The sequence below is a fragment of the Camelus dromedarius genome, chromosome 7 (assembly GCF_036321535.1).
Source record: "Camelus dromedarius isolate mCamDro1 chromosome 7, mCamDro1.pat, whole genome shotgun sequence".
NCBI classification, from domain to species: domain Eukaryota; kingdom Metazoa; phylum Chordata; class Mammalia; order Artiodactyla; family Camelidae; genus Camelus; species Camelus dromedarius.
Window position 1 is genome coordinate 14,145,424 of NC_087442.1, and position 22,701 is coordinate 14,168,124.

General features: G+C 45.2%; 1 protein-coding gene across 1 annotated transcript in view; it reads left to right on the forward strand.

Annotated features, from left to right (window-relative positions):
• Positions 1–17,895, forward strand: part of CREB3L2 (cAMP responsive element binding protein 3 like 2) — a 107,758-nt gene extending 89,863 nt beyond the window's left edge. The window contains exons 9-12 of the mRNA XM_010983166.3: positions 8,601–8,700; positions 8,983–9,109; positions 10,454–10,670; positions 12,384–17,895. Of these exons, the coding sequence (XP_010981468.1) occupies positions 8,601–8,700; positions 8,983–9,109; positions 10,454–10,670; positions 12,384–12,459 (520 nt within the window). The 3' untranslated portion in view covers positions 12,460–17,895. The remainder of the gene's footprint in view (positions 1–8,600; positions 8,701–8,982; positions 9,110–10,453; positions 10,671–12,383) is intronic.
• Positions 17,896–22,701: the final 4,806 nt, after the last annotated feature.

Consider the following 22,701-nt stretch of genomic DNA (forward strand, 5'->3'; position numbering starts at 1 on the left):
AAATCTGATCGGGGGCTCCTATGGTCATAATCTCTAAAGGCAGCAGGTTTTAATGTGTTTTGACTTGAGAAGTCGAGGAATAAAAGCAGAGCTGCTCTTGTTCAGACAATGAAGGGCCTGCCTTCCCTCCAGCTTCCTCTTCTCCCTCATCCTCCTGTTCCCTGACAAGGGCCCCTCCTAGCCCAGAGGACACTCCACTAGCCAGAGTGACTGTAATACAAACTCCTGCCCTAAACCAGTCCTGAGGAGTTAGTGTTTGGGGCCTGCGGTAAGAGGAGACTTTCAGAACCTTTATTCGCATCACATCATGTGAGTGGCCCAGTGTTTGAACTAAGTACAGGGCTGGGCCCAGTGAACACACACCTGTGTTTGTGTTCTGGTCACGCTTCTTGTATTATCCTTCAGAGGGAGCTGGGCAGAGGTAGAGATGGCTGCTGGAAGTGGGCAGGATCCTGGGTCACCAGAAGTGGGGGGGGGACACTTGGGTGCTGTTGCTTCACATAGCATGACGTGGCAGAAAAGGCGAAGGGGTGCTCCTCAACCAAAATGAAGATAACAACACCTCTTTACTTCTCACTGCTTCTGTGCTCCACCGCACGCGGGGGTTTTCCACCTATCCAGAAGAGAACACGCACTTGGATTCCGAGTCAGTGCTGAATCTTTTCGCTTAGTGACCACCTAGCGTGGTATTGGCTTCTAGGTGAAAGGCCCTTTGATCTGGGCTCAGGAAGCTGGGAGAGGATAGGGGCAGGGAAGGAGACTTCTGCAGCCTTACCCCAGAGCTTCTCGGAGCAGCTGAGGGAAGGCATCTTCACACTTCCAAGCTTAGGTGACCCAGTGATGGCATGCATGCCACCAGAAAACGTGGGAGCTGAGAGTGAGATGGTTTCCCAGGGGCCCCTCCTTCCTGCGCTCAATCAGGAAGTACATTTGGACTTGTGAAGTCCAGGCGAAGCCGCACAGCTGCCGGAGGGTCTGCCTAGCCTTCCTTGCTGAGCATTCTTCTCTCTAAGCTGCAGGGTCTCTGAGTGGCCCTACCCTGGTCTCATCCTTCAGAAACTCTGTCTTTCCCCCACTACTTATAGCCTTTTCTTCAGCACAAGTGAAGCACACATACTGCTTATCCCGTCCGTGTTAGGTGTTTGTGGTCCAGTTTGCCCCATTCATTTCTGTCTTTGCTCTTGTTAGTCCGTAGGACTGTGAGCCATGGTCCACAGCTCCGGCCTTGATTCGTAGACTCACAGGAGCTGAGACCTGAGCTTAGGGTGCCTTAGAGATCATCTCGTTTAACTGCTAATCAGTTCATCTTACAGACAGGGAAACTGAGGGCTGCTGAAGTTAAGGTCACCAAACACTTAGAGGCAGGACAGAGACTGGAACTTAGCCACTTACTTTTTAGACTGGTCTTTTCCTCAGTTTCTCTTGCTGGGGTTGAGCCTCTCTCTCTCCATGGACCACTGCCTTTCCCCAGCACAGGGCCAACCATAGATCCGAACAAGAGGGCCTCGCTTGGGATCCATGTTTTAGAGGATGCTGCCCTGGCTTTCCTCTAGCTGTGCCCCTCTCTGTGGGATGCATAGTCAGCAGGACCGAGGCCGCCTGTCTGTCTGGAGCTCTAACCTGGCTTTGGAGGGAGCTCGAGGGAGCAGATGTTGAGGGTACCAGTGGGCAGCATTTGCCTGGCTTGGGGAAGGTGGGGAGAGAAACCTTAGGTTGTATGGTATGTGTGGGATGTGGGCCTCTTTCCTTTCCTGGACCTCACACAAGTAGGGGACATGCTTGTCCTGACACGTATCTCTGTTGTTGTTAGAAACAAGAATTCCTTAGTTTTCCTTGTTGACCTTCCTCTTAGCTATTGTCCTCTGCCCTGTCTGCCTCTACTTGTCTTGTTCTTTAAAATCTACATACAATGCCTGATAAAGGTCTTTCCAGCTAAGCTGGCTGGGCTTTGATTGCCTCCTGCTCTCCTGATTTGTTCAGCCGCACAGCTGTGTCACCTTGCAGCAGTTTTGTATATTGGCTCCCTCCGCACTCGTGTGGACTTCCGAGTATGAAGTCTTTTCTTCCCTGTAAACTGACCTTAACCGGCTGACCCCACTCCCCTGCTGTGCCAGAGAGGCCGCTGGAGAGCTGATGAATGACCCGAGTTCATGAATGCCCCTCTACAGACCTTTATCTTGGTTTAAATCACTTTTCATTTCTCCATTATCTATAACGTCTGGTTGTGTGAAGAGTATAAGGTTTCTTTTTAGGTGAAAACATTTCAAACTTCAAAGGATCATTGGGCCCTAGACTAAGTTTCTCAGAGAGTTTAGAAAGGCATTTTAGTATGATTTCACGGTAAAGTTAAACATTCCTCAGCCCCAGAAAACATTCTAGAACTCTCTCTCCCTCTCTCTCTCTTTTGTGTGTGTGTGTGTGTGTGTGTGTGTGTATGTGTGTGTGTGTATTTCTCGGTGAATGAGGAACAGAACATTTCAGACATCCCTCGTCCCTCTGGTCCCTGCAAAATAAACCTCCTTGTAATGTGGCAATTACACAACTAGAGAAAGGAGACCATTCATATTTTTTCTTAACTTAGGCCAGAGCTGCATGAACAACCCTCAAAACTTAAGTGAAAAATCATAAATAAATGAGTATTTTTTCATAGTTTAGGATTTTAGCAGAATGTGATTATCTTTTCTATAAGATTTTGCATTTTAGTATTTAAAAGCTTTATATTGTTAAATATTGTTATGCAGTGTTTTGCATTATTATGGGCATTATATCCCATCACCAGCCCACCCTCCACCTGAGGACTTTGGGGTGCGTTTTTCAATTTTTTTGGTCCCCTCCCTCTGAACCCTCAGATCTTAGACACTAACTCTGGAAGACGAGGGTGGGTGGGGAGGGATTCAGGTGGGATTTTGCTTGGAAAGGACTTGGATGCCTGGCTCTTCCAGCACAAAGCCACCTGATACTCACTCATATTTGATTTTTTTGCATGTGTGCACTAGCTAAGTATCACTTAGACTTTTTTGATTATAATTTTACATGTGGGGACCCAGGCACACCACACATACATCATATACATGACTAATATGAATGTTTCAGAAATGAATGCGTATTTACTATGTGGGATGCCGTTGAATATTGGGTGCTCTATTTGATTCTGTTTCATTAAAAAAAACACACCAGGCACAACCCAGTTGTTTTCACAACCCGCAAATGGTTCATGATTTGGAATTTGGAAATTACTTCTCTAGATAGTTCCATAAGGATGTGGAAAAAGTTCCTCCATCCCTGTAGGAGGCTGATTCACCCAGGGAGTGTCTTCCTTACACACACAAATGTGCACACACACTTCATAGCCCAGCTAGTTTATTTTCTTAGGTGTGTTACAGGATTTGATGGAAAGTGTGTTTATAGAAAGGACCTGGTTTGAAGCTCCTGTCATTGCAAGTAATTGGGAACCACCAGTTTATTCTTTTTTGCGAGTCCTAGTTTCTGGCTGCAGTGGAAAGTTAGGTACTTAAATATGCAAAGTATAAGATGCAGTAATTGTGTGACTATGTCTTTTTCTCTTACTCCATTCCCTATACCCCCACCATCTCTCTTAAATAAAGGAAACAGAAGAAAACAAAATCAAACCAAATACAAAAAAAAAAAAAAAAAAAAAAAACCACATGAGGCTGTTGATGCCTTTCCCAGTTCTTGTAAGATTGTGTCTCATACTCTTGGCTACTTTTGAATGTTTTGCCCAATTTCCTTTGATACGCCTCCCAAGATACAGGGTGATGCTTTATTTTGAGCAGGGCTGGCAGCTGCCTTCGACTGCTCTTTTGCAAGGAGCAGTATGAGGACAGCCACAAAGTTTATTTTTACATCTCACTACAGGACCAAATCCACATTTTCAATCGAGTGTTGGACACTCTGATTTAACAAATTGTGAAAAATCTCTTGGCCCAGATAAACATTTCTCTAAATTAAGACGTTGCTCCCGGAAGCTTAGGAATTCATTAAGCCATAATTAGCCTTGATCACTGATGATTTAAAATACAGTAATAAAGGAGAAGTTTATCCTGAGCTTTGAATGCACTGTTGGAGAGAGTCTGTCTTCTTGATTGACTTTTTATAGCTTTAGTTTTAAAATGATTTTTTCATTTCATCTAATGGCTGCCTTTTCTCGAGCCAGCCCTTTGTGCAAGTTGGGTAACAGCTGTCATCCAAGCTCCCAGTGCTGCAGGCCATGGCATCTGTCCCAGTAGCATCAGGGACAGTACCACATCATCTCAGACCAGTGTATCAGTTTGAGGTCCCAGGCTTTCCCATAAAGAGGCCCAGCTTCATCTGTCATCAGTGGAAAGAAGTGGCAAGCCCTCTGCAACGCTGCATCTGCTTCAGCAAACCCACAGTACCTCAGAAGGGGATTCTCTCATTCCGTTAGCTGATGAGGTCAAGGGAATTAACTGACTAGCTGCCTAAACTCAGGACTTAAGGACCGGGATTAAAGTCACACATGCTACTGAGATCTAAAGTCAGGTTTCTCTGCCTTGGGAGCCTATTCCCCTTTTCTGGTGCATATGTACCAACTTAGTAATCCTAAAGCTATCAAATTCCACTCTGTTGGTGTCTGACAGAAGGCAGGTCTTATAGTTTCCATGTTCTTAAACAAAGCCCAGGTTTGACTTCCTGACACTTGAAGTAGGGTAAGGAGCCCCTGTGATTCTTTTTCATCCATCACTTGCATTGTATCTTAGTAAATCCAGAGGTGTGCCAGGGAATGTTCATTTTGCCCTATTGCTTTTATTTGTATCATTATCACCAAAGCTCTGTTAGTGTCTGTCTCATTGTCACTGGACTCACTCTGGCCGTCTGTCTGCAGCTTGGTCCCTGTTGATAGTAATCTTTTTTAATCTAATCATGGAGAGAGCTTTTGGTTGGGCTGTTATCAGTATGATGTTAATGATACTGGATTTAAGAAAAATCTACTTAACTAAGACATCTTTTGATCATAAATTTAATTTGCTTTCAGGTTAGGGGACCTTACTGTGCTGCTTTGGAAAGTACATGAGCTACGGAGTCAGATAGGTTTGGGTTTGCAACTTAGGTCTTCTGCTTTCTAGTCCCATGTCATTGAGACATCTACGTAGTGTCTCAGTAAATGAAGCTTTAGTCTGTCAGTGGAAACTCAGTCACTGTTAATTTTCCTTCCTTATAACAAAAATGAGTGTTTTCTGTTATATGAATGTATATGAGTTTCCCAAACTTTACCTCATCGTGGAAATCTACTTAGATTTTGGGAGGGATGAGCTAGCCCACTCTCCCTGTGTGAAATCGCTCCAGGTGACTGCTGGGCGGGGCCTTTGGTGTGTCGTCATTTCCACTGTCTGCCTAGTTCACCTCTTCTAATCCGAGTAGAAGCAGCAGCAAACAGCACATTATAAATCAGTGTTGCTTTTCACCAAAATTTCAAACTGAAAAAAATCGATTTTAAACTCTACGTTTGCTCATCTTAAAGAGTTGGATTATAAACAGTCAGAAATCAGGGACCATTAAACAACCATTTTCTTTTGCAGTGGGTTCAGAAGATAATTATCTTCGAGTTTGGAAAGGATGTGCCAATGAGTGCCAAGCAAAGCACCATACGACTTGTAAATACACAGTCCTCCCTGCTCTCCCAGACAGACTTAAATGGTCCTTCTTCCAAACTTGTAGCACCTTACATGTACGGTTAGGGGTCCCAAGTTGAGCCAAAGGCATTACACCACTGGGCTTTAGGTGTGTCTGGCCTGTTAGAGATCTGTTTTCAGACCTGGGAGACTCTTCATCCCAGGGAAGGGGTACCAGGCCTAGTGATCTCAATTGAAAATTAGGAGAGGAAGGATTCCAAGTATTGTGAGGAATTGGTTTTCTCAGTGCTTCCTGCTCTAAAGACTAGGCGAGGAGCAGAGAATGCCCAGGGAGGAGGTGTGGGAAGATTTTGGGTCCATAGGAACTGTTGGTAAAGACAGAAATGGCAGTTTCACTTTAAAAACACCTTAAGAGTTCAGAGCAAAAGGAAATGGCATTAGTAACACCTGGAAATCTGCTGCCATGTGGAAACCTGGATGGAGAAATGTTCCCCACTCCTGCACAGAGCACAGCTGAGCTTCAGCAGGGAGAACCCAGAGAGGGCTTTGGGGCTGGCATTGCAGGGCGTTGTCAATGAAACGCATACCACTGCCTGCCAGATCTCAGCTCTGCCAGAAGGAAGGCTCGCCCAGGAAGGGGTGTGTGGTAGGTTGCTCAGCCCTTAGCTTTGAAAGGGCAGCTGTGCTTGAGGGTGAGAATGGGGTGCTCTTGGGAGGTCCTGGAAGAAGAGAGAAAATGTGATGAGGAAAAAAAACCCTGCTCTATCATACGATCATTTAGCTGCAGACTTTTTTCTTTTTTCCCCCCATTTTTATTGAGGCATAACTGACAAGTGAAATTGTGAGATATTCAAAGTGTACAATGTGATGATTTGATATATGTGTATGTTGTGAGAGTATTCCTCACAGCGAGGTAATTACCACCTCCGACACCTCACCTGTTTACCTTTTTTTAATTTTTTTTTGTTAAGCACTTTGAAATTCTAGTCTCTTAGCGAATTTCAATTATATGATACAGTGTTATCACTTATAGTCACCAAATTTTACACTAGCTTCTCAGACCTTATTCATCTTATAGCTGAAAGTTTGTGTCCTTTTCCCAACCCTCCTATTTCCCCACTCCCCAGTCCTGACACCCCCTCGTTTACTGTTTCTCTGAGTTCAACTTTTTTTTTTTTAAAGATTCCATATGTAAGTGATACACGGGGTATTTATCTTTTTTTTTTTGGTCTGGCTGATTCAACTTAGCATAATGCCCTCCAGGTTCATCCATGTTGTCACAGACAACACAACTGCCTTACGGAGGGTTTAATCACCCTGTCCGTATTTCTCAGCCTTGAGCGAGGTACAGAACTCTTAAAGAACAAGTTGCTTGAATGTATAGAGACACAAATCAAGTCTAAACTGCTTATCATTATACTTCTAGATAACCGTAAAACAAGAAAACGTACAACTCGGTACTAAAAAGGCTTCCATATTAATAGAATTTAAACTAACAATATGAAATAATGGGATGGATGACTTTGTTTTGCTTAAATTAAAACCACCACCCAAAGTAAAAATATGGTGTAGGTGAGACCACACAGGGGTTTTTGAGTTCAGACAGCCTTCGCTGCACGTACTGTGGGCTTCAGAGCTGCCCGCGCTCTTATCCACTTAGCGGCTGAAAGCAGCATCATTCTTATGGCCAGCCTGTCCTTAGTTGGCTTGAACCTGGGAGAACTCGTTTCCTTGGCACCGATCTAGGGGAGGGGAAACCTGCTTGTCCTTGAAAGCTAGTCAGGAGGTGAGCTGCGGGGAGAGGCACGTAATCCGCGAAAGCCCAGAATTCTGCAAATGAATGATTTGCTGCTGATGTTCTCCAGTGAACTTGTTTGGCTTTTTACTGTTACATCACAGCATGCATTCTTTAAAAATTTCTGAGACTCAAGAAAAAGCATCTGCTTGTCAAGTCTCTCCACTTTGTGGAGTGCATTGGGCTTGTAGGAGAGGAATGGGGGCGAGGAGCTCTTTACGCTGCTGCTCACGCAGAATGCTTCCCCGAGGCTCTAACTCAGGAGGCTGTGCTGTGAGATCCTTTTCTGTGGCTGCAGTGTTGAGAATTTACAAAGAATTTCACCATCTGCTCCTTCTGTGACCTGACAACGCACAGAGCAGAACATCCTCTTCTCATCCCCAAACACTTCCCTTTTAGGGGCACACGCAGCTGTCCGGTCTTAGGGGTAGAACAACTCTTTTTGCTCCTGCTCTCGGTCTCTTCCTGGATAGACATCAGAGTCTGCATCAGAGGATGGCTTCCGAGATCCTGGCTCTGGGCATGTGTCCAGCTGAGTGGGCTTCTTTGCTCCTTCATATTTAGGCTTCCTTTCTGACTCTGGAGCTGCTGTGAGCCTTCAGGGTCCACAGGCTTGAGGTGCCCATGGCTGTTTCCACACTCCCTTCCGTCATTCTTGTTTTTCCTCTCTTTCTCTCTCCCACTCTTCAGATCTGCCATCTGAGTGTTCGCTGCTCAGTGCTGCTGCTGCCACGTCCAGTCCCCACCACCTCCTCTGGCTACCCCTCCAATGGCTCTCCACTGGGCATCTTCTCTGTGCTTTCCTCATTTCTGGAATCTTCTTCCATGTTTCTCTTCCCTTGGGTAAATGAGTTCTTCTTGTGTCACCAGCAACCTTTTGCTTTTTTTTTTCCTCTCAATGGCTGACAAACAAGTCCCAGGATAATTTGTCAGGGATAATTTGGGGCATTGAGGTGACTATTACTCGGAACAGCACGGAATGGACAAGATGCTCAAGGGGACTGATTCAGATCCCTGTAAGCACTGCGACACTGGTGCTGGAAGGCGCTGGTGTCTGTGACTTCATGAGAGGAAACTCTCCCTGGATACTGTGTTCAGATTCAGACACAAAGCCACAGCAGTGTCCCTGGCCCAGAGGTCACCCACAAGTATTGTCTTGCCCCTTAGATGGTTGTGATTTGTTGCATTTGCAGAACTCTCCTGCAGCAACTGCAGAAGCTTCAGACTTTGGTGATGGGCAAGGTTTCTCGCACCTGCAAGCTGGCCGGCACGCAGACTGGCACCTGCCTCATGGTGAGTCTCCCGAAGGGACAGCACCACAACTGCCCTGGCCCACTCCCCTATCTCCAGTCTCTCCCGCACTGGCCACGTCCAAGTGCTGGGGGTTGGGGGAACCACGCCGCTCATTCGGAGGCTGTTTCTCCGCTGTGATGGTACCGTGATTGACCTGGATGCAGTCTGCGGCTGTCATGGAGGGGCGTGGCCTCCCTGGACTGCCCAGGTGTTGCGGGTCTGATGCTTTGCTGTGTGGATCTTAGAATCGACAGCTCCCCATGTTCTCTCCTCATCCCGCAGGTCGTTGTGTTATGCTTTGCCGTAGCATTTGGCAGCTTCTTTCAAGGCTGTGGGCCCTACCCTTCTGCCACCAAGATGGCCCTGCCCAGCCAGCAGTCCCTGCAGGAGCCCTACACGGCCTCTGTCGGTAAGGCAGGTCTCAGCAAGTTGGGAAGTGCCTTATTTCTTTTCTCTTTCATTTCTCAAAGCTCAGCTTTCTGAAAGAAGCCTTGTGTGGAAGTCTAATTTTTAAAAAGTGGTACAAGTGTAGCTTCTCCATTGAAGGGAGGAAGAGGGATGTGGCTGGTCCGGTACCCAGGCTGCTGGGTCCTTCCTTGGGCCCGTCACCCATGGGGAATTCTCTAGAGCTCGACAGAGCACAGTTTGCAAACTGCTGCTCTAGACTGTGCTCCCTGGCAAGTTCTGAGGTCTTCTTTTTGACTTCTGATCAGAGGGAGGGATGTGCATTTGGTGGGGAGGGAGTAGGGGAGCATTAAGTTTTCCAAGACATTTTAAAGGAATTCCACTCAGTGAAATTGTATGTTACCATAGTAAGCATCTGTAAGGTGAAATTAAAGAATCAGCCTGTCTTACAAAATATTATGCCCAAGATTTAGAGAACTTGGAAACTCAGGTGTTAGAAGTGATATTCTCACCTAGATCAATGATCTCTTTCAAGTATGTAGGAAATAAAGAGGTGGTATCCAGAGATCATAAAATATATACACTACTAAGAACAGGTGTGGAATTAGGAGGCACTGGATTAGGGGGGAGGCACAATTTTGCAGTTCTGAAAGATCTGTGGTCTTTACGAGGTAGGTGTATCCCTGCCAGGTATATGACAGAAAGGCTAGCAAACAATCTCAGCTGTCTCCTGGGAAATTCTTTTTTCCCTAAATGAATGTATCTCTAAATTTAAGTGGGAGCCGATGAGAGCATCATTTCTGTGTTGCAGAAAATTGCTACTGAGCCATCTAGCTATGCAGCTACCCTATAAAACAAAAGAGAGTGTCTCCATGGTTTGATTTATGGCTTTGACTTTGTGTCTTCTCTTCCATTTCTAAACAAAAATGCAGTTTTCTGCCCTTCTACCTTCTCTCGATGCGAGACCTATTCATCGAGAAGGCTTATTTTAGCTGGGTCTGGACATCTCCAAGTATTTGACTCCCATTCTCCACGAATCGTTTCCCCCAGATGGTTGGGGGGGTGGGGCACGGAGGGGAGTTTTATTTTCAAAGCAGTGAGGGGTGGCAGTTTGCTTCCTGTTTATTTGCTTTTCTATTGTTCTTCCAGCTTTATAATTGGTATCATTTTTCAATGCACAAAACTCTGAAATCCTGAGGCCTTTATGGAAAGCCAACGTTAGTTGGCACCCTCAGTCCTGGGTAAGAAGAACCCATGAATTGTTTGCTCTCAGCCCTGGCGTCAGGTGAGGGGAGGTGGTGCACCGTCGTGATCTCTCACTCAACATGTTACTTGGCTTTGTTCGCAGTGAGATCCAGGAACCTGCTGATCTATGAGGAACATTCTCCCCTGGAAGAGCCGTCCAGTCCGGCCTCAGCCGGGGAGCTTGGGCGCTGGGACGGAGGCTCCTCCCTGCTCAGGGCCTCGGGGCTGGAGTCCCTGCCTGACGTGGATCTTCCCCATTTCATTATCTCAAATGAGAGCAGCCTGGAGAAGTCAGTGCTGTTGGAGCTGCAGCAGCACCTGTGAGTCAAACAGATACAGATTTGACTCCTTTAAGGCACCTATGATGGGTTATGAGTCAGCAACCTGCCGTGTATGGTGGAGACTTTCCCCCTGGCCTTGTCCAGCCCTCAGCTTTTTTAGGGCTTATTTGCAGCACCCAGACTCTGGAGAGTCTACTGCTTGCCAGCGGCTGCCCTTAGCAGAGAGTGAGGAAAAGGCCTGGTGTGAACTGTCTCCTGGTATCAAGGGAGACGTTCCAGAACACGTGGGATCTCATGCTCCACCCCATGCATGCTCCGCCATCAGGGAGCTGGCGGTGGTGGCTCCAAAAGTGGAGAAAAGGCTTGACTGTCTTCCTCACTACCTCCTTCATCCCCTCAAAGGCACACGAGTAGACATACAGTCTGGTAACAGCAGTATACTTGCTATGCAAATGCAGCCTCAGACACATTCTCGAGCTTTCTTCCAACTAGAAATACATATATGTTATGCTACATGTCAATATATGGTTTTAAGATTTATATGTAAATAAACATGCATTACCTATAATTATATAGTTGTAACTATATATTAATATTGAGAGACATTGAGAGGCAATGTGCATGTAGGTATTTCCACATTGAAAATAATATATATTTGTCTCCAATTCTCCATGAGTTGTTTCCCTTATATAGTTAAGAGAAAAACCTTGTATAAGCAGAAAGGCTTGCACAAGTGTTGTTCTTGTGCTGGGGAGAAACTGGGTACACCGAACGGTGTGGGAAGGAGGGTCTGCATGCACTCCTGGTTATGCATGGTGTGGTTGGTGGTCTAGTTGAACTCTGCCTCTGTGCCTCTCCCAGAAATGATGCAATTCCAATGCAAGTGGGAAAGATTTTGTTTCAAATTCTTCAGCTTTCTTTCCTTAATGCTGCAGAGGAAAGTTCATAATTATATGTACTTTTATATGTTTACATGATGCATGCATACTTAACATTTACTAGTGCACTATGTAAATATGACATGTAAATCCTTTGCAATACTTTAAGAGGTTAGGCATTATTATTATTCCCACTATGGTGAATTGTACAGCTGCCACTGGGACCCAGAGAAGACTCAGCTGCTTAATTACTTGGCTCATGACACAAGCCTTCTCTCCTCTTATCTCCTCTTATCTCTTCAAGGCCCCATCGAGAGCCCATGTATTCTGGAATGTCTCCCTTGATACCAGAGCCCTCACGGCTCTCTGAATGCCAAGAGACTGTCTAAGCTGTTACACAATTTAATAGTGTGTTTATTTTTCTGTTATATATTTATTGTTATTTCAGGTTAGTTTGGGTGCTGGGTTTTTTTAAATCTTTATCTAGATCATCAGCTATTGTAGACCAGGGATCAGTCTTTATCCTTTTATTTTCTCCTTCCCAGAGCTTAGCATAAGGGTAACTAACCATCCTCAAAAAATATAATATTTAAAGCAACGTGTAACAAATCAGTATCAAACCGCCATGTTTATCCTCTGGGTTGGGATTTCTCCTCTTGAATCAGGAAAAGGGTAGGAGTGTGGATGAGTGGCTGGGCTGGTAGTGGGAGGCACAGGGAACAGAGAATTGCTACTGGGAGGGAAGTGGACAAGAAGCATGCTTGGGCCAGTCCACAGAGTCACAGTCATGGAACGACTCTGTTCTTCCACCAAGCATGAGACTTGTAGTTGGCAACTGGTGGCTAAGACTTCTTTCCTTTCAATGCCTTCGCAGGGTCAGCACCAAGCTGGAGGGGAATGAAACACTGAAAGTTGTAGAACTCGACAGAAGAGTGAACGCCACCTTCTAAAGAGGCCGTCACCACCTCTCCCTCTTTCTCTTCACTCTACCTTTATGTCCCCAAACCACCTTTGTCATAAGTTTTCCCTTTTTGCCACCCAATCTTGATGAAGACATGGATGAGCAGTCATGGCTTTGGGTGGGAGGACAGCCTGAGATTTCCACCTGCGTTGAGAGAGCACCCCCCCCTAGTCCCACGTCCCTCAGTGCAGAAGGGAGCCCCCGTCTCTCCCTCCCTGTCGCTTACTGCCATAGGAAAGTATTTGAGGGTCAGGGGTGGGACAGCAGGCATGTTTCTACCGACAGTGCCAAAAAGATCCTGCCTGATTCTCAGCTGTGGTATGTCCCCCTCTTTGAAGAAGAGCTGACTCTTGTTCATTCAAGACCCCAGACTCTGGCCACAGAAGTACCAGGGTGCCTGCTGGAATCTGGCAAAGCCCTGACTGACACCCTGCCTTCCTCAGCCTGGGTCTCCGGTGCCTCTGCCCCCATCAGCCCTGGAAGTGCTGGGGCCTCCTGCGAGCATCACCCCCGACTCTGACCCCGACCGTCCTCCCGGCACTGGAGCGAGGTGTCCCCGTCGTATTCTCAGGCCGCAAGTGCAATGCCTGAAGGAATCAGGCTTTTCTACTCCAGGCAAACCTGCCCCCTCTTGTTGCTTGTAGGATTTCTCTGTAATCGGTGTCCCCACACGCCCCTAGTTCTGCCTCCCTGGCTTCTCCTCCCCATTTGTAAATAGTATTTATTAGCTCGCTGAGGCTTCCCGCTGGCAACCACACTGAAGAGATCCGGCGCCTCCTTCCAAGCTAGCAAGGTCTTCTGTTGGCCCTCGGAGCTCTGGGGGCCCCAGTCCTTCCAGGCCATGCTTTAGTTCCTTTTCTTCTTTTTCTACTGGAGGCCTATAATTATAGTTGGGAAATCTCCCTAAACAGGGGTCCTCCTATAGAATGAACTCAGAGGGAAGGGTGGAACAGGGCCTGGCTCAGGTCTGGGCTCCATGGACAGATGCTTTTTCTGTCCTGTGCCCATAACTGGGAAGGGAAGCCCTGCCCCTGACAGCAGGCGTTTGGGACAACTGTGCTAGCTTGTCTTTCCCCACCTCCCCGACACTTCTGCTTTTCTCTCCTCTTCTGCCTCAACACGGAGGGTGGGCTTGAGGCCTGTTCTTGGGGACAGAGGCGGTGACATTTGTGTATCCACCGTCTTACCTTTTATAGTCAGGCCTGGCTACTTTGCAGCTCACCCAAAGAGAAACAACCTAATCCCCCAACCTACTTTTTTTTTAATGATTAAAAGTAACTTTTGTAGTTTAAAAAAAACTTTCCTCTTTCATACAAATAAGAAATGGAAATTGACTTTTTATTGTGTAATGTTAGGAGACAGCTAGCTTGTAAAAGATTTTGTGTAAGAAATTTGCTTACATTTTATTCTATTTTTAGTAGTAGCTGAACCACCTTTAGCTTTAACTCTCTCTCTCTCTGTTTCTATTTCTCATCTACGTTGTCAGAAGAGCCTGTACTTAGAAGGGTTAAGCCACACCTGGGCCTCCTGTTCCATATCAGATACAGGATTTGGTGTCATTAACGTTGGCCATCATACCTCATAAGCAGATCCAGTACCTCTGGGGCTCACTGGCATTGATTCCTCTCTCTCCCTACTGTGATGGAGAGAGTTCCAGCTGGGAGGTGGCCAAGTTCATCTCGGCACTGTGTAAAGCTGGATCAGGACTGCAGTGGTGCTGGCAGCCCTCGTGGTCCTCTGCACGCCTCTTACTGTCCCTTACAGCTGGAGAGGCTGAGCCTGGCTGGGCTGTGTGGGCAGAAGGTTGCAAGCATGCCCCCTGCTCTGTTTCTCTCTACTTTCGCCTTCCTTCTATTCTGCCCTAGATCCTCCTGGGCCCTGGCTGGTACCTGCTAACTAACCATGGGCCACTACTGACCAATCCGTCTCTTTAAAATGTCATGTAATTATCAGGCACAGGCAGTGTGCTGGTGGAGGGGGGCGCATGGCCAAGAAGGTGAGAAGATAGAATTAACTCAAGTAGTATTTGGATGATGAGAAAGGAAAGCTAGGAAAGCTTTTGTAAGTCAGTGAGAACAGGTCAGCCTACTCGCCTGATGCACTGGAATTAGATGGGTTTTTAAGGCTCCTGGATTAGCCTGAGTGGAAAAACCTCATCTTCTGAATGAGGAGGGAGAAGAAAACGGGCAGTGAACTCCTAGCGCCTGTTCTCGTGCCTTGAGGATTTTATTTGCTTGCCTACCTACACTTGCTTGACATCACTCTCTCCAGCCCTCCAAACAGCAGGGATTGATCTCTGGGAAACCATCCTTCCAGAACTGAATCTGTGTCCAGAGACATGAGACATCAGCCTGAGAACTCAAGTGGCCACTGGAAGGGGTTCCAAGAACCAGCGTTGCTGCAACTTTGAGAAAGACCTCCACCCTCCACTTCTTGCCCGGGCAAGTAAGCGGGAACTAAACAGTCATCTGGCTCTTTAGGAGGGCGTAATGGAGTCAAGAGGATGCAGAAGAGCGGATGATCCCAGGTTGATTGCAAATAGTTCCTGGGTGTGGGCACATTTTCTGTCCCAGGGCTGAGCCCACAATGTCAGTGGATTTGTTTCCCCCGCAGAGCCGATTCATAGACAAGTCAGTAATACGTGGTTAGCGCTGAAGATTTCAAGTAGCGGCAGGCGTTGGCTTCCGAACTTCAGTTTTGGAAAATATGAGACTGTTAGTACAACCATCAATCATAAAGAATCATGTTAATTATAAATATATTAATATATTTATCATCATGTCAACAAGTTTTCCTCTTTCCTCTTTGATTAGCCTAGTGGAGGAGACGTCTTGCAAAAGTTCAGAGAACACATACTTTTTTTACTGGATGAGGCCTGTGTAACCCAGGCCCCCCAGCACGGTTCTTTTCACAGCTCTAGACTTTGCACTTGGAAAGGGATACTGTAAATGAAAGGCCTCAGTGCCAGATTTAAGAAAGAGTTTCTGTGAAGTGTTAGGACTCTGGAGCCTCGCTCACATAAAGGGAGTGTTACATAAAAATCTGACAGCTGAACTAGTTGCTCCTTTTGGGCAGGAGGTGGGGGTGAGGTGTGACACCAGTGCGGGAAACTTAGATAACCTTTTTGTTAATATAAATGCTTTTGATTTGGAGACCTAATTTGTAGGTTGTGAAAGCAGCTTTTAGTTCAGCTTATTTACAAACCAACTGTAAATACCATGTTTTTTTCTCCCTAGATCTCTCAGTTTAGCCTGAGTGCCGAGTGAGGGCTGTGAATCTCAGGTGCCCTTGGAGCAGGAGTGTTGAATTGGTTCATCTTTATTCTGGCAGTGAGTCACTGTTCAGAATTTTTGTCACAAGTGTTTTATTAAATTTTTCGGCACTTGGTGGCTCCTTCCTCCTATGTCCTCACACCAAGTAAAAGACAAGGATCAGAGCCCCCCCACCCCACCCCGGGCCAGCTCCTCCGAACATACATGTCACGTGAGCATGGTGCACACACGGAGACCTCCCGCTCCCAGTAAAAGAGGTGGAGCGTCCGTGCAGCCTGGCTAACTGGGGGTTGGGGGCAGAGGAGAAGGCTTTCCGCCCCACCTTGTCTGCCAAGTGCCCTTGTCACTATTCGGTTCCCTTAAATCCAGTCTTTAAGAGCCTTTATTAGAGACACCAGCTCTCCTGCTTGCAGTGCTGGCCAGACCTGTGAGACAAACCAGTAGAAGGTAGTACACTGGTCAGAGTCCTTTTCTTTGAATGCTTTTCAGTTGAGACAGAAGACATGTGATTGGATAAGCCACTCTGGGAGGGTAGTTTTAGGAGAGAGTCAGGGGCTGTAAAATGGGGGCTGTGAAGCAGCCAGAGACAGATTTCAGATGTTTCATTCATTCATTCATTCATTTGAGTCACTAAGTCAGTCTTTCACTCCTGAGGAAGAGTATTGCAGGAGGCCTTGGAATATTGGGGAATAAGGGGGCTGAGGACATTTCATTCATCAATAGCTGTTCAAAAGACCCACGTGCCAGCTCGCTCTCTAGTGCATGTGCGTGCATGCGCACACATACACACACATTCCTCTGTCGTCTTGGACACTCTGTGCCTTACATGTGCCTTGTATTTGAATCCAGGATGACTGAGCACTGCCTCATCACTGGGAGATTTCATATACATCCTTGTAGTACTAGATCCAAGTGGGTGGATGTGGGAGAAGGAACTTTTTCCAAAGGCTTGAAAATAGTTTCCTAAAAGTGAGCCATGATCATATTTGCCCATCAGAGAAAAAGAAACAGAGTTACATCCATTAGAAAAATCCCATTTTGTAGAGGTTCAATCTCATCCAAAAATGGCCAGCTGGGATTAAAAGTATTAGAAATCCTCATAGCAGAACATTTTCTCAGTGCAGAGGAACCTGGTGCATTTCAGGATTAATGCTCCATGTCTCCCGGGCCAAAGGATCCACAGTTCCCTCAGGAAAGACAGCAGTGTTCATTTTGTCATTTTCAGCAACAGAAAACTTGGAAACGCTTTATTTTTTGTCTTGATTACTAGAAGGCAGGGAAATGTTTCCTGAGCACCTACTAAGTGCTGGGTGCTGTGCGAAATAAGTTTTAGGTCTTTTAATTTTATAGGAAGAGGAAACGAGGGTAACTAATTACTATGAGACAGGTAAACAGCTATGTGTTGTGGGAAGTGCAACCATTTGTGGATTAGGTTGAGCAGATTTCTTTCTGTGTGAACACGCTGTAAACTTTTAAAGTTCTCTGGGCAGAGAACGCAGCGTGTGCTCCCTGGGCTGGCCCTGCTGTGTGCAGAGTTCAAGTCTTTGCCTCATGTGGCGATGTCCACCAGACGTGCATCTGCTGGCCGGTTCGTCCAACCCACTGTGAGTTCCAGTCAGCAGACTTTGCATCCTGGAAAAGCAAAAGGAGCGGTTTTGGCCCTGTTTTTCTGCACCTCTCCCTTGCTCACTAGCTGGCTGAGAACATGAACTTTTTGACCATGGACACGTGGCTTACACTGTTTAGTAAATCTCCCTCTCAGATGAAACACTTCGTGAGTCTCCGGAAAACGCCAGCACTCTTTGACAAGTTGTGAGTGACCCTTTTTAAACAATGCCGAGCAGGCTCTGGACTCTAATCCACCGTGAGCTTTAATGTCTATGTTGACAGGCTGGGCTTTCCTCTCTTTGGCAACAGGTTGTATGGATCAGCAGTGTTTAAGTCTGAATGCATTGTGAGTCTATTAGCTGTCGTATCATGCTGGGTTTTTTTTTATGGCTTTTTATTCTCTATCATAGCTAAATAAATACCAAAAAAATAAGTAAATGCTTTGTAGGATACTTGTAGTTAGTTTGGGGGAAAAAATGAATTGAAATTGTTATGCTTTTGTATTTCCATTTCTTGCAAATAAAAATATTTTTCTTAAATATTAACATGTTGTCCAGTCTTTAACATTCTGATGCTTTGTTTTTAAAAACTTTTCTTGTGAATGTGGATTTGCAGATATATGCCTAACCATTCTTTTCCTGATTATCCAGTCAAACGAAAAGAAAAGCCTCAAACCAGCAATTTGTGTGTTATCTAGTACTGAATCCAAGACTTGGTTAGAGGAATATTGAGAAGTGTAATTGTTTTTTTTCAGTCAGTTACAGGAAGAAAAACAATATTCTCTGGAGATTCGTGCTGTTTGATTGCTATTTCCGTTGTCTTCTACAGCTATTCTCTAATTAGATTTCAGAACTGAGGATTTTACTTTACTTTCCCCACCTTGGGATGCTTGAGAACGATGGCTTGGGCTTGAGCCAGAAGAGAAGGATCCTTCTTCATATGAGCAGTTGCAGAGGACACCTAACACAGATTCATGCTCCAGAAATTCTGATGAAATGGTTGATAAAGGTCAATGCATTCAAGCAGAATCATCTTCATTCCATTGCAATCTCTGTATTCAAATTTCATTTTCTCCACTCAGAGTGGGGCTTCCTTTAGCCTTACAAAGAGTACCCAAGATGTTAGTGACTTAAGACTACAGTCTGTGATTACCTGGACCCCCAAACTCTTTTTCTTAGCACCATGCTGAACCCTTCTTTGAGCTCCTGGGTGCATTCATCTCCTGCTGCCTTTCTTCTCTGAGCACCTTGACCTTCTCTTCTGTTCCTGTACAAGGGTCCTTTCCCGGTGGAGGCTTTTAGTAACACATCGTCCCTTTTTCTTTCTTATTCTGGGAGCTTATTATGGAAACCTCCTCCTTGACATGCTGATATCTTTGCAGGGATGTGTGGAGGTGCAAATACTCACTGGTTTGAAAATAGTCTGTATTAATTGTGCTTTTGTATTTTCTGTGTGTCTAATGCTTTGACATCTGGAAACTTGCTGACCCAGGAGAGACTGCTTCTCACAGGCAGAGCCAATCACTAGACATAGTAAAGGACTTGTCTATAAGCACAACTCTTGTATGCAAACCATCCAAACCAGAGCTCATTCCCCAACCACCTCCTTTACGGGTCTCACGGGTATCACTGTCCCCCTGCCCTAATCACCAGGGTCAGGGACCAGACAGCTAGAATCAATCTCTATACCTCAGAGCCCACTGACATTTTTCAAACTAACCAACCCATTTCCCTTGCCTTGCTCGTTCCTTCCTGAGAGAACTACAGTAAAGGCTCTTGTCCGATTTTCCTTACTCCTTCTGCCTACCAACCAACCCTAGTGTGTCCCCGTGTGGTCCTGCATGGTGCGGCAAGCTCTCTCATCTTGAGAACTGTGAGTAACAAGCTGTCTTTTTTTAAAATTTGCAATAGCTTTAATTAATATTAATAATAATTTTCACATATTTACTAAGTACTCACTGTATTGAAATCTGTTAACTGGTACAGGACAAATTGCAACTATAGCATAAAACTTGTCTACCTTGGAGAAGCTAGGAACTTACAAGACATAGATACATTAATTTAAAAAATATTCAATATTTATTATTAAATATGTTGATAATTTTCCATATTCCTTCAACCTGATTTACCTTTCTGCTAATTAATATGTAGTATGAATCTCCTTATAGATCACTTTTTAGGTAAAGATCATTTTTTATGCTTCTATTTAATTAATTAATTAATTAATTATTTACAAACTGTCTTTTCAATGGCACTCATCCCTCAATCTCTTGGCCTCACCATATCCGAATAATAATAAAACTTGCATTGTAAAACACATTCATTAGGCATCAGAACGTGAAATCAGAGGCTGATCCCAGGCTCACGGGCATTCTGGGTTTCACGGATGGGCCTACTATGATTTAGGGCAATGTAGCACAGATTTATTGTCTCATTTTACCCTGGTTGTCACTTTTGTCCCGGAGAAAATAAATGAGACCTACACAGGTTGGTGAGGCTTGTTCACGGGAAAAGAAGTAAATCAGAAAGCAGATGTCTAAAGTCCTACTCCTGTGCTCAGGTTCCAGAGTAAATCATACATCTTATCTCTGAAGACGAGTGCTATACAGGCAAGGAACACTGAAATACAGTAAGGAAAAGAACCAAGCTGGATTCAGGAGATAAAGTTGATGGGTTCTTGCCTAGTAATACCATTAACCTACTGGCCTTGAGGGGAAAAGAGACACTTACTGAGTGCCTATTATGTGCCAGGTGATTTTCATGTATTATCTAGGATCTTATTTATTTCCTCCAAAATGTTTTGGAGGATATACAATTATCCCCTTTCATAGTTGAGGAAACGGGGGTTCAAAAAGAATAAGACTCTTACTCAAATTATCATACAGCGATTAGCTTCAGATGAGAGATTTGAGCCCTGGTGGTCACTAACTCCAAGTACGTAGCCTCTGAACTGCACGATGCTGTTTTTTAGGGTTTGGGGATTGTTACTTGTAAAAACACAGGAGTTAGCCTAGATCAAAGGTTGCAGACCTTCTGCTCATGCACAAATGTTTCTGGTTTGGCCCTATGATGATTCAAACATTTAGAAATTACTGGTTAACTTTTCAACATTCAAAGTTTTCTCATAAAACTCCAGATTTCCATATTTTCTTGAAAGACTTGAAGACCCAGCAATTTCAGGAGCTGAGTAATGGTGGCCCCTTAGATGGTGTAGGTCAAATCTGCGTGGCCACGTTTCCCACGCCCAGGCTGGTTCACTCATTTATGTCACTTACCTGGTCCTTCTGTCATCTGAACTGACAGCCTCTGGACTAGGTGGTGGTTGACTTTCTGGGAGTCACGAGAGCGGAAATAAAGGAAAAGATATGGTATTGGTGGTGGGCCTAGGAGGTGCGGAGGGTGGTTAGTGTCACCCTGAGGGACAGGAAGTGAGAGGCCTGAGTAGGGCGACAGCTGGGCTGTGATCTGTGGAGGAGTCCACACAGGGATTGCCTTTATTTGCACTACATGAAAAAATTTTTGCTATCTGGGCTCTGTTCTTCTTAGACCCAGAGATAAATCTCCATTAATCTCAAACTCTATATTAAAAATCTTTTTAGTGATCCCATTTGTGTAAGACCCTGTGCTTTCCGTCAAGCCCTCCACAGGTCATCTAGTGTAACTTGTTGGTCACCTGTGAGGAGGGCGGAGCAGCCGTCACTGTCCCTGTTGCTCAGCTGAGGAAGTGGGGGCTGCAGAGACGGCAGTGGCCCCACACTGGGTTGCACGCTGAATGAGCGCAGAGCAGAATTACAAACCAGCTGTCCTGATTTCCAGCCTAGTACAGGTTCCATTAGTTGTGCCTCATCTGGGGCAGGTGACACCCTCACTGTCATCCACGACCCCCCCTCAATGGGGCCATTTTGCAAGGTGGCGCTGCCGTACTCTTTTTCCTAGAATTCTCAGGATTGAGTTTTAACTTCAGATGTGGGACACTCCCAAAGGCTCCTGTCTCTACAGGGAGGGGAAAAGAAGGAAGATGCCTCATCTCAGTCATTTCCTGCAAAACAATCCAAGCCGCTGTTCAGGAGACAGGTTACAGCCTGAACCCTCATCGTTTGATGAGCCTGGGCAGGCTGCACAAGTTGCTGTTGTCTTCCAATGGGCGCAGCTGTTGCTAGATCTTTTGGCAATTTTTAAAGAGGAGTTCTGGCCCCATGAGGAGCCCATGTGTTCTCCTCCTCCCTCTATGCTGTTGTTTTTAGATGGAGGAGCAAAAATAACCATTGAGGAATACCATGAAAGCTGCCAGAGCGGCTGTTGTGCTATTCTCCAAGAAGTCTGTTGCAAAATGTTTAATGTTTCTTAAGTGAAAAGTATTTGGGTATCGGGGCTGCCAGCGTGTTCATAACTAATGTCCTCCCCAATATTACTGCAAAACAGATGGCAAGTCGAGTTTCCTGATGGGTGCATGAGAAATTCCCTGTGCTTGGGCTGATTCAAAGGAAAAAAACCTGCCCCCCCAAAGAAGAAATGTAAATACACAACATCTACATATTTAGAGATCACCAGTACAGAAAAGGTGTCTTTAACACCCCCCACCACCACCAATATTTCCTTTCTTGGCTTCATTATCATTTAAATGCTTTCAATGGTTGATAACAGCTTTTTAATCACGGTTTGACATAGTTTAAATTGTAAATGAATGCAGAAAAGAAAACACAGTTGAAACGGTATTTGCAATATTGCATACCTAATTCCATGCAATCCAACCCTGGGGCAGTACTTGACAGGGAATATAGTTTGAACTAGGAGGGGTGCTTTAGGAAGTCAGTTAGAAATAGGAACTGCATGTACGGCATAAGGGGAAAGAGAGAAGCGGAAAGAGTGCTGTTGAAACCAATGACAAAATTTTCCTGCAACACAATTAAATTTTAAAATATTATTGCAGTGATATTGTACATAGCTAAAATAATTAGAGTACTAAAAAGCTTTTATTGAAAAATAGCAACCCACTTTTCTATATCTTTTCCATCCACCAGCCCTATTTCTTGGAAATTACCAAATTAAATTTCTTCTCGCATTTATCTATGTATTTCTAAATAATGTACTTATGCTTTAATACTTTATATCCCAATTTTAGACATTGACTATTCGTTCTTTTCACGGTGTGGGAGAGTATACCACCACCACCACCATCACACACACATTCTCTTCCCACTTGTTCTCTCTTTCATGTTATCAGCCTTCCTCAAAGACTCGAATTGCTATTGTTGCCCCTTCACACGCATAAGAGAACATCGATGGTGTGCACTGATTAGTTATCAATCTGAGAGTCAGGGAAAGTGGATGTTCATTTTCCTTTAGCCTGGT